This window comes from Nanorana parkeri, unplaced genomic scaffold (assembly GCF_000935625.1).
Source record: "Nanorana parkeri isolate BGI_ZX_2015 unplaced genomic scaffold, ASM93562v1 scaffold852, whole genome shotgun sequence".
NCBI lineage: Eukaryota > Metazoa > Chordata > Amphibia > Anura > Dicroglossidae > Nanorana > Nanorana parkeri.
In genome coordinates, this window is record NW_017307120.1 from 260,702 (window position 1) to 278,975 (window position 18,274).

Below are 18,274 nucleotides of genomic sequence, written 5' to 3' on the forward strand. Positions count from 1 at the left end.
TAGTTAATAAACCATTTGACATTTTGACACAGAACTGCATTTAGAACAGCTGTTTGATAATGCAAGGACCGTTACATACATTACATTAAACCTGTGTGAAGACAAGGACTAGTACGTGTATCTATATATAGATATAGCCTGTAATTTTAGCTCCAGGTTTGATCTCCAACCTCAGCAGGAAGCTGAACTGCTGATCTCCTTACAAGTAAATCCAGTCATAGAAGATGCTGTATACTCATTAGCAAAAATATCGGGGGAGGGGGCTGCATGCAAATGAAGTTGATGATTCTAATAATAATGAAAAGCACAACATGTTAAGTATTAGGTTGTTATGGTGATGCAATGCTAATTGTTAACCCGTTAACAGAGTTTTTTCAATACCCAGTCATTTCTCAGATATAGCAACTTTCTTTATTGAATATTGAGGGACACAGAAATTCTTATACTGTTGGGTTATATTGCACCCTACAGGAGAATGGACGCTGACAACAAAAAGGTTGTTGGCCAGCACAGGATAACTGTACCCTCAACCATCAGCCCCCAGTTTTTTGCTAGTGTCTTCAGAAGAGTGTTCTCTTCTGCTCTGCTGTTCTGCGCTCATTTAGAAGTATTGTCTCCAATCAACAGTTGCTGGTACAGTCATGTGGGCTAAATTAAATTTTGGAAGTCTCCAGTTAGCTAAGAAACGCAGGACTTCCCAGTTTTATACTGGTGTTATCTCTGACAGGCCTGCAGTCCACAGTGACAAGCTGTCTGTGTTACAGTAACCAGAGGACTCTGCTATTCAGGTCAAGACAATATTTCTGGGGATTTAATGCCAAGTTATGGATACCAGAGTTGTAGAAGTTCATCTTACCCCCTCTTGGAAGACTCCATGTTATGGGTTGTTATCAGGTCGCATGTCATGTTGAGAAATGTTTCCTTTTATTTATAATGTGCAGAAGCTGCTATACTTGGCAGTGTATGAGGGACATGTAACTTCTCCCTTTTTACCTATATAGCTTTACAAGCTGGGTATTGTGGTTTTGACTCCCTGTTACTGTAGCAAGTTAAACTGTGTCCCTTACACCCCATTCACACTGAGCGACATGCAACTCGTGCGGATTTCCGCGCGATCGTAGTAGCGCAATATAGCGTGACTTTTCATGCGCCGATCGCACGACCTTTCGTATTGGGCTGCATGAAAATACAAGCAAAATCACGCGACATCCGCGCATAAAAGGTCCTGCACAAGCGATGAGCTACAGGCGACATTGAGCTGTAGAATTTAACAGCTCCATTGAAAATAATTTTCAAGCGGTAATCCGCTCAATGTGAAGGGGGACTTAGGCTGGGATAACCTCTTTTTATTACTCTCTGAGAGACTTGCACATTTTTTTTCTGTGCCTAAGGCCAGGCACTGTTATGTATGTAACTGCCATTTTGTAATTCCCGCCTATTACATGTGGGCCAGGACTTGATGACACACTGTAATTTTCCAGTGAGCTTGCCTCTTTATTCTGCTGTATTGCTTCAGCCTAAGAACCCAGCAGCCTGGGGTCCTCCTTGTTATTTAGTTCTAGGCGCCATGTTTTCTTTCCCTGTGTGGATAGGCATGTTTTCTAATACCCATACTGCCACTGAGCTTTACACCAGCTTCCTCGGCTGGGCCATTAACATCACCCAGTGGGTGGGGCCAGCACATGCATGCAAAGGCTTTTTCTCTGGAATACCTTTAGGGGTCTGAGGTACAAGCTTTAACTCTGTGTAATTCTGTCTAGTGACAGAATGGTTTCTACTTTCTGGGCATTGTCATACTGTGGTAAAGTAACCCTCTCAATGGATCTGGCATTAGATACATTCACCTGCTGTTACACGGCTTCCTTAAAGTGACACTAAACTTGGGAGTTGAACCTTCAAAATGCATTGAAGAACCATTTAACCATTAACAACAATGTAGTTTATTTGTGTATCACTCAGCTGTAGATCCTCAGATTCTCTGAATTGGTGCTGAAACTGTCCTTCCTTCTGGAGGGTGGCTACTTTTTTCCCCCATGATCCCTGGGTGTGTTGTAAAGTAGTCACCGCTCCAAGCTCGCTCCCGTGATGGACTACTACCTCAGGTTTAGTTTACTAATTTGTATTGAAATAGTCCATCATGAGAGCAATCTTGGAGCAGTGGCTACTTTATAACACACAGGGACCATGGGGAACAAAAGTAGCCACCCTCTAGAACAGCGGTTCTCAACCTGTAGGTCGCTACCCAAAAGTGGGTTGAAACCCCCTGTTGAGTGGGTCACTGTGTGCCTTCTGTTGTGCTAGGTGAGAGGTTCCTCAGCCTCCCCCTAGCGCAGCAGTGTCAGTTCTCCCACCATGCCTCTATGTGTTGCTGCAGCCAGGGCCAGATTAACATAGCTAGGGGAGCTCCTGCTCCAGGCCTTGGCTGGCACCGAGCCCCCGCTGACCACCACAGAGCCTGTACTGACCACCAGATTGGCTGCACTGGCCATCAGAGGGGCCCGCACTGGCCATCAGAGGGGCCTGCACAGCCCTCCTGAGACCCTGGAGACATCAGGCCGCAAACCGGGAGCAACATAAGTTATGTAGCAGCATATTATTCTGCATTGCTGTATAATGTATTACTGGGATTTGTAGTCCTCTATAGCCGGTGCCATTCTGCATTGCTGTATAATGTATTGCTGGGATTTGAAGTCCTCTATAGCTGGTGGTATTCTGCATTGCTGTGTAGTGTATTACTGGGATTTGTAGTCCTTTCCTCTAGAGCAGGGGTGTCAAACTTAATTTAATCGTTGGCCGCATCAACATTATGGTTGCCCTCACAGGGCCTGTAAGACTATATAAATGTATCTAATCTTTATCATAATTGCCTCTGCATTATCGCTGGTTTTTATTAATAACTTAATACCTAGATCTGAAAGTAAAAGTCTAGGAAATGGCCTGGTGGGCCGGATTCGGCCCCTTTGCCTTGAGTTTGACACGTGCTCTAGAGTGTGATCTCAAGGGGAGCCATGCTGCAGTAACGGTAATCCCAGTTTCTCAGTATCCTAAACAGTGCCGCGAGAGACTGGCTTCCTGGCCAGTCAGGAAGATGACCCGCTGCCTGGCTTCCTGAATGTCTGGGAAGCTGGTTTCATGTTCCCTCACAGCACTGTATCCTGGCTTCCTGACCAGTAAGGAAGCCAGGTGGCAGGTCATGACCTACCGCCCTTCTTCCTGGTCGGGAAGCCAGGCTGACCAGCAGCGTTGCAAGGGTGTATGGAATCTCCCTCTGACTGGCAGCTCCGGTATCGGAATATTTGGGCGAGTATGAGTACTCGGCACAGATACTAATATTGGTGCATCCTTAAATTTTACCGTTGGGGTCACCACAACTTGGCAAATGTTACCAAGGGGTCCCGGCCCTAGTAAGGTTGAGAACCACTGCTCTAGAAGGAAGGACAGTGTCAGCAGAAATTCTGAAATTATTTGAGGATCTACAGCTGAATGATACACAAATAAGCAACAGTTTTGGTAATAGATAAGGTACTTGAATGCATTTTTAAGATTTAACTCCTGAGTTTAGTGTCACTTTAACAATGCAGTGATTGTTGGCAGCAGAGCTGCACAGGTATTGATCGGGACTGCTGCTTATGTTTTGTTTTAGTCACGGTAGCTTTGTGACACCTCATTTTCACACTAAAGCTTATATTCAATGCAGGCTGTTTCTTTCATAACTTTATTTAGGGAGCACAGGTCAAGCATTAAAGCTCCTTATTTATTGGGGTTTTTATTGCATGCCTGCAGTGTTGTGGTCATCCACGCATAGCTCTGCATCATACAGCACCTGTTCAATGTGCTTTTTGGATTTCAACATTGTACCACGCTCAGACATTTCCATCATCGTTCTAGTGCATCGTTGATAGCTGTGTTGCCAGTAATATGGTAAAGGACTTGGGAGAGGTTTTGTTAAACCCCAACTAATGCTATAACAATGCCAGATTCCAGACTGTCCCCTCTGGCACCCCAGGTGTCAATGTCAGATTTTAAAGTGCCATACAATTGGATTACCTCTAAGTATTGAAGTGTAGTGCACCTAACATCACATGAACACTACAGGTCATACCCGAAGTTCTTTGTCTTTCCCTTCTATCTCTGGCCAACAAGGCTGGGTTGCTGCATATGTATATGCACAACAGGTTCTTGTGTGAATTGGGATCCTTATGGTCTGGTTAAGCTATCTGCTGGAGACTGCTTCTGAACCCATGGGTCTCCGCCTCCTCCCAGCTCCACCCCCTGGGTCTGCCTCCTGGCTGCAACGCCTGTCTCTGTCTCCTGACCTCACCTCCCAGCTAAGGTACCCTAAAGACACGAGAGATCAGTAAGAGGACAGCCAGTGTAAGGGGGCACTCCGATGGGGACAGCCAGTGTAAGGGGGCACTCCGATGGGGACAGCCAGTGTAAGGGGGCACTCCGATGGGGACAGCCAGTGTAAGGGGGCACTCTGATGGAGACACTCTGGGGCAATAAAGGGGGCACTCTGATGAGGACAAACAATGTAAAGGGGCACGCTGGGATGAATGCATCAGCACTGTGTCTGGGAAAATATACCAGCAGCTGTGCGTTGCAGTGCAGCCGCTGGTGTGAATGAACCCTAAATGGCGGACCGCAGTCCAGAAATGGACTGAGTGGCTGTTCTGTCCGGACTGCGATTCGGACCTCGGCTCAATGAAAATTTTGCACACCGGACCTCACTACCCCTGATTTAGAGCATATGACTAGAGTTACTGCTGTAGCTGGCTTTTCAATGCAGCTACAATGCTTCTCTAAGCAGACATAAATTGCTGATATGATCATCAGCAGCTACCTTATAAAATGATAAGAATAGCTACTGAAGATGGCAATGCACAGCGTCAACCAACAATTTAGGTCATTGTTACATAGGACCAACCAGCAATTTTACAGTAGTTGCATAATTTAGTTTTTGGTCATTAGAGTTGCTAGTAATAAACTGCAGTCAGTGAAAAGTCTAAAGTGGTTGTACACGCCCAATAAAAACAAGCCATGCAACAGATTTGAGCATCTCTTTTATCAAACCGGCTATGTAGGGTATAACTGACATTAAAAAGTGCATATTGCAACATTGGAAGTGTTATCACACATACTGTACACACTCACCCAGATTTTAATTTGAAATAAAAGGAACAATCTCTTCATTAGCCATGCTGGGGAAAAAGTTGAATTCCATCCAGCTATTCATGTAGCATGAACAGATTTTTCTTCGCCCACCATTCTTGGTAAGAGATCTGCCCATGTTTGCATTACCAATTGCTTTACAAATCTGAATGTTAAGATGCTTATTGTCTAGACAAATTCACTGTTGTCCTTTTATCTTTTTTCTTTCCAGTGCTGATTTTGATGAGATTGAACTTCTGTATTCTCTATCTGCAGCGAGTGGGACGACAAAACGTAATACCAAGAAAGCATCTGCTATAATAACGACCATATGATAGTTAGTACTCAACTGTCTGTAAATGTAAATTTTGATCTGCAAATATACCTAACCTGTAACTTAAAGTGACTCTAAATTCAGGAGTTAAATCTTCAAAATGAATTCATGTACCTTAACTATTAACAAAAATATACCCTACTTGTGCATCACTTAGCTGTAGACCCTCAAATTAATTCTGATACTGTCCTTCCTTCTGGAGGGTGGCTACTTTTTGTTCCCTATGGTCCATGTGTGTGTTGTAAAATAGCCACCGCTTCAAGCTCACTCCTGTGATGGACTACAATCTCATGTTTAGTTTACTAACTATTGAGATTGTAGTCCATCACGGGAGCAAGGACCATGGGGAACAAAAGTAGCCACCCTCCAGAAGGAAGGACAACATCAGCACAAATTCAGAGATGATTTGAGGATCTACAGCCCAGTGATACACAGGCTACATTTTTGTTGATGGTTAAGTTACTTGAATGCATTTAAAGATTTAACTCCCGAGATTAGTGTCACTTTAACAGTTGAAGAACAACAACAAATCTAGCATTCTCAGAGACCCTGGTAACTGAAACAAGAATCCAGTAGTTGGTCCTGGTTCTTTCTAAATGATAACTGTACTTTTAGAACAGTTATCAGTTAAATATATCTCTTCTCCAACACACCCTCCCCTCCAATTCTTATCCCTATAGTTTCTCAACTGAAAGTCTCCTAGCCAGGTTCTGAATTAGTTCCTTTAAAAAGCTGTCTCTTTTTTTTTCTTTTCCTAAGGGTGGATGGGTTTACCTAGGAATGAATGGAATTTACTCCACAGTCCAGCCAGGGGACTTTCGGTAAAGGGGCTGTGTGGCTCCCAGCAGGCACAAATTAACATCTTGGAGAAGTGGGGACAGATAAGTGTAAGACTCATTTCAGTGATTACTAAAAGTACTGCATGTGTCCTCATTCTGTCTTCTGCCATCCTTGGAAAACTGCCTAAGATGGTAATGGCTGGACTTCCTGCTAAGGAGACAGGTCACCCCTGCCTCGTTATTATGGACTAGATCAGTGCTCCCCAACCTTTTTATCGCCGCGGACCGGTCAACGTTTAATAATTTTACCAAGATCGCCGGCACGCACACGTGTGACACATTAGTGCCCGCGTTCTGGTCCAGTACAATCTGCACAAAATAGTGCATGCAGCATTTTTGCAGATCGCACTGGACCGGAAAACGCAGGCACTAATGTGTTACGCATTCCGGTGCCGCGATCGCACTGCAGGCGGGGGGCGAGGCTTCAGTACCATTGAGTTCAATGGACCACCACGCCCCCTCCTGCCCCAAAACAAAGTGAGCCGCCGGGTTGCATTCCAGAGGCTGAACGCACTGGCACGCACTCCTTAGGGCTTGTTCACACAAATTACGGTGCTTTCCAGAGCGGTAGCTGCTGGAACGCACAGCAATCACTCAGAATCTTCCCGCTGAGTTCAGGGGTGGGAGGGGGCGTTGCGGTGCATTGAAGTCAAAGGCACTGCAGCCACCTCCCGTAGTGCGATCGGATGCGTGGCAAAATATTGCCTGCGTTCTTTTCCACTGCAATGCTGCTTGCGCTATTTTTTGTGTTTGCAGTGGAATGGAACGCAGGCAATGTTTTGCCACAATTCCCGATCGCACTGCGGCAGGGGGGGCGAAGCAGTGCCATTGAATTCAATGCACTGCCACGCTCCAGAACGCAGGGGGAAGTTTGGGAGCGATTAATGACCAGTCACTAGTAGTTTTACTTGAGGCAGGGCTGATTTTATTAAGCAGAGCAGAAGTGGTGTACAGTATGTTCAGTAATCTGCCCTCCTGCCTCTGCCTTTTCTGCCTATCCCCTTGTTTTCTGTCTCTCAGCTCAGCATAACATCCCTCAGCTGTTGCCAAAGAGCTAAGAATGCTGTCAGTGGAGTTTGTTGTTATCAGTGGGGAATAGTTGAATACAACACCGGAAACCAACAGTGAGGCAGTGCAGAGGTATTGCTTTTATTAGCAGAGCTAGGTAATAGCAGTCATTTTCATTTTCTTTTAAATACTTTATCTATCTTGTCTAAAGACAGAAATGTTTTGTATTATATTGACAAAAATCCTTATCTGCCTGCAAAGCCACCCACCAGTAGACTCCCAAGTGCCTGACCATGGTGTGTGCATAGGCTGACGGTTCTTGAGAGACATAGTTACTCTTGAGAAATTTGTCTTTTAGTCCTTGATAAAATAATTGAATTGAAGAAAGAGCTGCTACAACTGGCCACCTGTCGGATGAATCTGCAGGGCACCCAACTTCACATCTTATTCATGTAGGGGTCCAGCAGATCCCTCCTCTTTTTGGCTGCTAATAGCAGGCCTTTCCTTAATCTAATGATGCTATAAAGGAGGAGTGAAATATGAAAACATTTCAGTTTGTTGTCTGCTGGATGGGGGAGAGTTAAGTTTCTTAAAAAAAACAAATTGAAATTAATTGGTTTCTACTCTCCATGCATTCATTGAATGGAAGGCAGAGTTTTACAGCCCCATTGACATTACGTAGGCGGCAAAAAATGACACAATTTTCTTTCCCTGTAAATGTTAGTATTTGTATTGTAAAAACTTTGAATTGTTGCTATTGTTCTTAGTTGTTTGTAAAAAAAATTATGTGAAATACATAATAAAAATATTGAAATACAGAAATCGCAAAAGATTCAGAAGGTAAATTATTCTCAGAGAAAATAAAAGGATAGTGATCTCGATCTACTGCATATATGCTGGAAAATAACATCTGTAGTTTTCTTCCTAGAAGAAGGAAGAAAGTTTTCTTCTTCTCTTAAACTGTGTATTTTCTAATATTCAGATGGACTTTAAATAAAAGAGCAAAATATTCCTAAATGTGTTTGGTCATTCTGACAGTATAACTACCGTATTTTTCGCTCCATAAGACGCACTTTTTTCCCCCCAAAAGGAGGGGGAAAATGTGCCTGCGTCTTATGGAGCAAATCCCGACGCCCGAGACATGCAGTTTCGGGCACCGGGCGAGTAGTAGGAGCCACTGCTCGTTTAATACGAGTGATCTAATGAGATCACTCGTATTAAAGCCAAGCAACAGCGGCGGCGATCGAGTTCAGCAGTAGGAGCCACTGCTCGTTTAATACGAGTGATCTAATGAGATCACTCGTATTAAAACTGAGCAGCGGCGACGATGGAGATCACCATAGAGCAGACTAAGAACGGACTTTCTTCGTCTGCTCTGTGTGATCACTGAGACCGTGGCGCTGTAATCACATCGCCACCTGTCTCAGCGGTCACTAACTGCAGCTTCTGTCACAGCTTCTGTCATAGAAGCTGTGACAGAAGCTAATCTGTCAAGTGCTCCATAAGGCGCGCCGGACCTCCCTGCGTCCTATGGTCCGGTGCGTCTTATGGACCGCAAAATACGGTATTTTAAGTTTACTGTTAATGCATTCATTCATTGTATGTTTTTCTAGAATGGTATTTTTGTATATTTTTGTTATATATTTTTATTCACATGAATAAAAGCAATATTTTCTTTATTGTGCAGAGAATTTATAATGTATTTATGGGGTGGTGAGGCATATGGTTGATTTACTAAGCACATAAACACGCCATGAACACGCCATGCAAAAACACGCCGACTGTGCGCGCGGCGCAGAAGCGTATGCAGAAGCGTGATTCATGGCGTGTTTATGTGCAGATGCTTGATAAATAGCACAAACACGCGCGCATGGCGTATTACATTTCCAAGGATAGCCTAACTCTGATTGTGATTGACAAGTTTACACATTGCTTATTCTCATTAATGACAGCGAGCTGAGAGGCCGGGGGATGAAGGTAATTTTAAACCTAGCCATACACTATAATATTTTGGCCTGCTGAAATGTGAGCAGTGTGTGGCTTCCTCTGCAGCCCCCTGCTCCATTCAAAAAAGGTGATTATTTTTTTTTTATTTCAAAGGAGCTGCTCTGAAAAATCTCGGCTTATTAGCTGCATTCACTGTTTGGGTATTCCAACATCTGCACACCTGCCACTGTCAGCATAAAATAGGCCAACAAGGGGATTCCCCCATCCATGCTAAACAGCCCACTTAACGAGAAAACATAGCCAATTTATGGACAGGCTCAGGCTGGAGTTAGGTTAAATATGGCACACCCTGGCTAAATGAAAAAATTGAGACAGATTCCTTCATCTACATTAATAGCGTGTATGGCCGAATCTCCCTCTGTGTTCATTGTATTCTGACAGCAGTGCCTTTTCTGACAGCGGTGACCTATGGTCCCAAATTAACTTCAATATTGGTGGGTTTTTGTGCAAAACAATGTAATTATTGACAGGTGACAGTAGCTGATGGTTAATTAAAGATGGCGGTATGGGTATGGTACAGTTGTAGTGTTACATTTTTTTCTGTATGTCTCAAGCCTCCAGGTAGTGTATTCAGACCCCCTTCACTTTTTCAATTTTGTTGCAGCCTGATACTACATTTGTTTAAATTCTTTTTTTTTTTCTTTTCAGGTTAATCGACACTCAGTACCTCATAATGACAAAGTGAAAACAGAATTTTAGAAATGTAGGTGAATTTATTAAAACGAAAAATCTGCAATATCACATGTACTTAAAGTGGCCCTTTACACTCAAAAAATAAATTCTACCAATGCATCCCTCTATGTATGATGGTTAATAATAACATAGACATAGCAGGTGTAAAATGCTGTGATTTTTAAATACTTACACTTGCAGAGCATTCAATTCCTGCCTTGAAAGAGAAAAATTACTTCAGTTTACCAAAGCAATGCACACTGGGATTGCCTTGTCATCAGCAGAGCCCTGCTGGGAAATCTGGTCACATGTCCTAGTCACGTTTATTATTTTATATACAGGGGTGCGGAATTCGTATCGCCCGACGCCCGGGACATGTAGTTTCGAGCGCCGGCTAGTGGCTTTTTCCGTGTTGTAGCCCTGCTTCTTTTACCTGAGCGGTGACAGAGCGGGGGGCGTGGAGCAGTGACAGAGCGGGGGGCGTGGAGCGGTGACAGAGCAGGGGGCGTGGAGCGGTGACAGAGCGGGGGGTGGAGCACTGAAAGCACGGGGCATGGAGCACTGATAACAGAGCGGGGGGCGTAGAGCGCTGACAGAGCGGGGGCGTGGTGCGGTGACAGAGCCACACGGTGGAGCTGTGACAGGCTCTGTCACCTCCCTCAGGCTCTGTTACCGGCCGCTGCTCGTTCCTGTCACAGGAGTTCTAGCACAGTGCTGTGCTAGAACTCCTGTGTTGGAGGTGACGGGGAAAGCACGCAATCTGCCTGGCATGACTTGGGTGCCATTAGAAAATAATGGCACTGCCAGGGCGATCGACGGTGGTGTGCGATCTGTGACCGCCCGGTCATTGTGCAACGAAACCAAGCGAATGGCTGGGCGGTCACAGATTATTTATTATTTCTAATGGCACTCCAGTCGCGCCAGGCAGATCGCACGGTTTCCCGCCGCAATACCGCCGCGGTCCCACGCGATCGTGGTTGAAAACACCGCGCGGTGCATTCGCGAAAAAAGGTACATGTACCTTTTTTCAGCGATTGCCACGCAGATGTAACCCCATACATGCGGATGTAACTGCACATGATCGCATGTCCTAGGATTGCCCAAGGGTAAATTCACTAGGAATGCCTAATCTGGTGTTTACAAGGGGCAGCTGTCACCTATTCATGTAAAGATACGTGATATGATTACATGTGGTTGGGAATCAATCCCTCTCCCTGGACGCATCAATTGTGCATCCAGGGAGAGTGTTTTCTAACCGCATGTAATCCTATCACGTAGTTTGAGACCACTGGTCTAAATACTTATGCCAATGTGATATTTCAGTTTTTCGTTTTTCATAAATTTGCAAACAATTCTAAAATTTTGTTTTCACTTTGTCATTATGGGGTACTGAGCGAAGATTAATGAGACCCCAAAAAAGGAATTTAAACAACTAGTATTATATGAAGTAGTCACTATGACTGCTTGCTAATTTTATTAGACTGCTCCAAACTTAGCAACAGCCAATAATAACCTTAGTGACACTGATCCTGACAGCATGACAAGAGTAGATACATCATTTCACTAGGCTTCTGATCGTTCTCAGACGATCAGAAGTTTGGTACATTTCAGCAAAAGAAATACATTGTTTCTTATTGCTACCGGTAGCTGAAGAATGTAGCAAAAACCTATAACATCGGGACTTGCCCATGTCTATAGAACTGTCAAAAGTGAAATAGCAAAAGCAGTGAGTCATGTTCTACTTCTGCTATTTTACCTGTCAAATGCCGGATCGCTGGTATTTGTAACAGCTTCTTACTTTCATTGATGAAAGAAGCTTTTACAAAAGCTTAAAAGAGAACTATGGGGTAAGTGTTTTTTTCCCCATAGTTCTCTTAAGGGTCATGGGAAGGCATACACTAGCGTTCTCCTGTGACCCAAAGCTCAGGCAGAGCCAGCTGTACCCGCCCCCTTCCCCGACCTTTCCTCCAGCCAGCGCTGGAGGAGAGGGGAGGGGCGGAATCCCTGCAGGGAGCCGTGAGTGACAGTCACGGCTCTCTGCAGGGAGATGAGCGAGAAGTGAGCGAGCGACGGTATGTGTTCGCTCACTTCCCGATCTATTGAGCCGACGTGCGACAGTTTCATTGTCACACGCCGGCTCGAACTATGAGGCTGAGTGATTTTTTTCTCACCTCGTAGTTTTACTTTAACTATTTAATTAATGGATGCCTCAATACTGATTCTCAGCGGTTACCAGCATGTCAAAACCCTGAATAGTTGTTCATGTACAGTGTACGTGAGCAGTCATTTGGGCACTTCACGATGGAGACGTACAGTGTACGTCTTCAGTCGTGAAGGGGTTAATGGGCATGTGCCTTTTTTTTTAAAGCAGGTCACCACAATGTACAGATGGTTCAAATCTGTGTGATAACAGGCATGTGTCATTCAAACTAAATCGCACTGCAATGCACCACATAATGTTTTGCATGATACGGGGACTCATAAATACATAAATGTTATATAAAATATAAAACAATCAATTCCCAGTGCAATTGTTTACACAAAATGTTTATTGAGTAGAAAAAGTTCCCTATAGACAAACACAGCAACATTTCTTTTTCACATAGAATGCTATCACCCATATTTGAAAGCTGTACTGTAACAGTTTACATTGCAATATATTTTTAAACAAATCTGTGTAGAATTTTTGCCAATGGCTGAAAAAGAAAAGCATTTTTATACAAAACAATGTACTTGCATATATATAAATACAAAGTCTAAGCAAATTGTAAGCAAAATAGCCCTTTAAAATTAAAATAAATAACTCCCTTCTAATTCTTGATGGTCATAATGAAAGGACCCCGATGCTGCTAGACCATGCCTTCCCAAATTTTCTTAAAGAGATCCCGTCACCCACTTTAAAAATATTTAAAAGTATTTTTAAATGATTGCAGTATTTTTCTTTTCCCTAAATGATTTAAAAACTTTCAATGTTGCCTCTCCTTTGTCCTGCCATTTCATAGCCCTGTCCTCAAATGTCACTTGAGTAACAGCCGAGTCTGAAACATCAGATCCAAGATGGTGGTGCCCAGCAGCAGTCTCTGGCATTTTGAATGTCTTCACAATAGAGGCTTTTACTGATAAATAACATGCACATTTGCAATATTATTATACAGGATTTATATAGCGCCAACAATTTTGTGCAGCGCTTTACAGAATAAACCAATCAATACAATAAAACCAGGTTTCTTTAATCTGTTATTCAAAATTTTAAACAGACAAAAGGAATATTAACATGACCCTGCCCCTATTAAAAAAAAAGTTTAAAGCAAACCACACCTGTAACATATAACTGGACATGCTTACATTTCCTGCTGCCCACAGCACCGAATGTTGCTCTGATGTTAAGTAATGTGCTGAAGTCCAAATAATTCTGACAGTGTTGATCTTCTGGGTTCACGCAGCTACTACTAGTTATTTCCTCTGACCTCCACCCATTTCAGAATACAGTAGTGAATATGTTACAAAAAATCCACATCAAAGTGTCAGTGGGGTTTTATGAGGCGTTAGACTTCAATTTCCAAAAAGTACAAAATGTATTCTCAATAAAATTTCATAGATTCCATTAAAAACATACATGTACAAACATTGTCTCACTTCTGCCTTATTGCCACATACATTGATGTATATAATTACAGTTAACCATGTGCTATGTTTTAAACATGTGATGTTTCCTACTTTCCTGTATTTTCTTTTTTCATAGTGGCAATAATTCATATACTATGTTTGTACATGTATGTTTTTAATGGAATCTATGACATTTTATGGAATTGAGAATACATTTTGTACTTTTTTGAAATTAAAGCCTGATGCCTCATAAAACCCCACTGACACTTTGATGTGGATTTTTTGTAACATATTCCTTATTAGGGGTGAGGACCATCTGGAGTTTATAGATCTGGGTAGTTAATAATTGTGTTCCTAGAATACAGTAGTTATGTGAAGTTAAGTAGGGGGAACCAGTGAGAGCTGTGGGGGGATCCAGAAGATTGACACTACCAGAAGTGTCTGTTCCAGTTTTCTTTTCTTAAAATTTGAGCAGCGATCGGTGGCATAGGCAGCAGGTAAGTTAAAGAAACACTAAACTCGGGAGTTAAATCTTAAAAATGCATTCAAGTACCTTAACTATTAACAAAAAGTTTAGCTTATTTGTGTATCACTCAGCTGTAGACCCTCAAATCATCTCTATTTACGTGAATCTCGCATTTAGTTTACTAATTTGTATTGAGACTGTAGTCCATCACGGGAGCGAGCTTGGAGCGGCGGCTACTTTACAACACACAGGGACCATGGGGAACAAACATAGCCACCTTCCAGAGAATAGAAGAGTGTCAGCACCAATTCAGGGATGATCTTATGCTCTTCAGCAAAGTAATACACAAATAAGGCACATTATTGTTAATAGTTAAGGTACTTGAATGCATTTTTCAGGGTTAACTCCTGAGATTTGTGTCACTTTAATCTGACTAACACACGTGCAAGGGACGCACAAGTGTTCCTAACACCCTTGGTGTGATGTTTATATTAATCTTTTAGCCCTATTGAACCTTCCTGTTAAATTATGTAAATTCATTCAGGATTTATATTTTTTCCTATAAAGCAGCTCCAGTTCCCCTTAAAAAGCCCGTTCCACTCCGGAAGGTAGGGCAGTGTCAGCACCAATTCAGAGATGATTTGAGCATCTACAGCCCAGTGATACACAAGATAAATTTTTGTTAATAGTTAAGATACTTGAATGCATTTTTCAAGCCCATTTCCGCCTTCGAAAGGGTATTTTTTAAAAACATATGCCACCAATGTACACCACGTATACATGAAGAAGGCATATGCAGTTGATTTATATGAAAACAGAAACTTACATGGAAATGGCTCCCTCTGCGCTGTGCAAGAAATGTGTGTATATCTTCCTCCCTCCCCCTTCCTGGACAGTGCATTGTGTGTAAAGGCAGAGCTGGTGTTTAGTGATCGTGTTACAATTAGTGACAGGGAGGGGGGTAGCTGTTTACAGGCAGACACCCTGGTGTCAGACTGAATTTCCTTTGGAGAACATTTTTAGGCTCCAGGCCTAATAAAACCTTCATAAAAAATGGAGAAAGCCTGCAATGTGAGTCATGAATATGTGCACACGTATACATCATCACTGCACCTCATTACCACAATAAATGCTAATCACTAACAAAGGTGGAAATGGATTTAAAGAAGAGCTATAAGGTGAATGAATTACACTCATCCCCAAAGTGAAAGCCAACGTGTGACCCTGAACCTGTCACACGTCAGCTCTATTGGTCGGCAAGTGAGCGAAAACACTCGCCACTCGCTTACTGCAGAGAGCAGTGACTGTCAGTCACCGTTCCCGCAGGGATCCCCTCCAACCTCCGATTCTCCAGCGCTGACTGGAGGAACAGACAGGGAATGGGGAGGGGATAGCTCGCTCTGCATCTAGATGGGCAGAGTCCGCTGTCAATCAGCCAGGGGGTGGATCTTGACAGTATTGTCAGGATCCGTCCCGGCTGTGCTGCTATCAGCATATATCCTGAGTTTTGAGTCACAGGATCTTAGGATGTTGGTATTTGTTCTCCCGTAACCCTAAAAGGAACTATGGGAAAAAAGGTTACCCCATAGTTCTCTTTTAAGTGTCACTTTAAGTATGTCCTGTCATCTTTTATAGGTATGGCTTACTATTAAGGTTTACCTATAGCGACATGGTTAAATTTACTGGTAAATTTTGGATTGTTTTTCTTACGTCAGTTTTGTAGTAATATGTTTCTTCCATTAGTCCATTATATCAAATAGTTTTTTTTTAATGATCTACCCCCATGTAAATATATAAGTACCATACATAGATTTTTTTTTAACAGAAGACATTAAAAGACATTAAATAGCATTAGTCACATCAGTCATATTTTACATGTATGTCTATCAAAGCAATGAAAAAGAACATTCCTTTATCTAAACCCAAAGCAATACTGTAATATATTGCAACTTTTCAGTCCTTAGATGAAGTGGCTGCATTTAGTTTTTTTTTTTCCAGGCTTTTTTAGCCTATTAGATTTTTGTCTAGTAATCATGCGAATGACACATTTCTTGCGCCTGGATGGCTACGCACGCACTCCTCTACTGTGACTGTGGAGGCAGCCATGGTTGCCAGACAAAGCAAAACAAACGACAAACGCAGTCAACAATTTGATATCTTCTGCCCCCATGTGCTCCAAGATGGAGACTCTCATAGTTTAGAGTTAGGACCGCACTATAAGAGGTGCCTTGGCGCGGCTGTGCGGCTTTCACATCCTTTGCAGAAGACGTGTATCCAAACCTCTGTCATTATCCTTAGTGGTGAGACAAGTTGTTTTACATGCTGGTTTGTGAGTGTGCCATGATGCCTTTCTACTGTTCTATGGTTGCCAGACAGGCTAGACTTCAGACAAGACTGCCTTTTTGTTCATCTCCATTACATGGAGTTGGGAGATTAGTAGTTTATCGAACAGAGATAATGTTTTTGCTTTCAGTGGAGCGCACAGGAAGTGACGAGGACAATGCATTTCTGGCAAGATCAACATGTATTTTCTGCACTTGCTGAAAATGTTCTTAGCCTACAGAATGAAAACTTAATGCAGCCACCACATCTATGGACTGGAAAGCTGCAATGTATACATTTTTGTTTTTGGGTTTAGTTATCTTTTATATTACAAGCCTAATATTTTTGATTCAGATCCAGCCAGAAAAAGAAAATCGGCGGTCAGCCTGCCTTAGGCCTTTTCAGACCTCCCTAGTACAGTGCGTTGTGGGAATATGGACATTACTGCATGTTATGCATCAGTGTTGCAATGTTATTCATTGTTAATGGCACCAAAACACATTAATCCAAGGCACCTTCAATGCCAATGCTTTGCAATGCACTACAATGCAAGGTAACGCACTATTATGCATTGTGGTGTGCTGGTTCAGAATAAAATGGTGCAAGTCTGATTTTTGGTCCATTGTGGTGCATTGGCAGCCCATTTATTAGAACAGACCGGTCTAAATGGGCCCTTCATTTCAGCCAGTATTTTAAAACCATGATTATCAAAAGAAGTAAAAAAAGGCTTGGGGGTCCTGCGGATTCTGCATGTGTTTTAAAATGAAAACATATAGGTGCAGTTGTTAAATATCAATGTACCAACACCAAAGAAAAAACATCTGTCACTAAGGCCTGGTTCACACCTGTACGTTTTGTAGCACGTTCAACGCTCTACGAACGCTCTACAAAACGCTCAAACATGAAAATCCCATTGTTTTCTATGGGTATGGTTCACACCTTGCCGTATTTCAGCCCGTCTGAACGCGCTACAAAACGGCCTACGCCTGAAAAGGTACATGAGCTTCTTTGGGGCGTTTTTGTCGCTCATTTCCATTGGGATACAGCCAAGTAGCCCTCGGAAACGCGCGTTTGTTGCGCATTTTGTTTACCGTGAATCGCGGTAAAAACGTGCAACAAATGCGCATATTCGATACGCCTAGGTGTGAACAGAGCCTAAGAAAGAATGCTAAAACTTAAAGTGACATTAAACCCTCAGATTTTTTAACATAAAACAATACTGTAATGTGCGCCTTACTGTAATCCATGGTTGTTTCCCTTCTCTTTGCTGCTCTTCCTTTTAAATCCTCATGTCTTCTCATGCTGGGCAGAACTTCTGTTTTGCAGCAGACTGTCTTGTCTCTGGAATGGATACATGGTGTCTGTGTGCAGGTTCACAACCTGAGCCAGCACTACAGGAAGAGGCAGTCAGCTGCAAAGGGAAGTTCTCCCCCAGCATGAGAAGAGATACGGATTTAAAAGGAAGAGCAGCAAAGAGAAGGGAAACTACCATGGATTACAGTATTGTTTTATGTTAAAAAATCTGAGGGTTTAATGTCACTTTAAGTTCAGCCAGAAATGAAACCCATCAATGAAAAATCCCATGTAATTATAAAGTATTTGGCTGACATGATAATCTGTTATATGTGTCTATACAAAGTCCAAAAGTGTGCGGGAACCACCCTGTTTCCAATGTTAGCTGGTGGACCAAATTATGCCTAACGTACTTCAATCTCTGCAATCTGGCCAGTAATATGGATGATACTATTCTTTATCGTTCCACCAAACTGCCAAATAGTGAATGCCTGGTCATGACCACATTATTAGCAGCAAAGGCTACTGGGAAAAGTAGTCCAGAAATTTGCATTGACATCACAAGCAATTCTCCAA

The 18,274-nt window shown here is 42.7% G+C and overlaps 1 protein-coding gene across 1 annotated transcript in view; it reads left to right on the forward strand.

The window, feature by feature from the left end:
- The window catches only part of LOC108794448 (DNA-(apurinic or apyrimidinic site) lyase-like), a 69,643-nt gene extending 64,130 nt beyond the window's left edge, over positions 1-5,513 (forward strand). Inside the window, exon 14 of the mRNA XM_018565486.1 lies at positions 5,384-5,513. Coding sequence (XP_018420988.1) covers positions 5,384-5,486 — 103 coding nt within the window. The 3' untranslated portion in view covers positions 5,487-5,513. The remainder of the gene's footprint in view (positions 1-5,383) is intronic.
- The last annotated feature ends 12,761 nt before the right edge of the window (positions 5,514-18,274 follow it).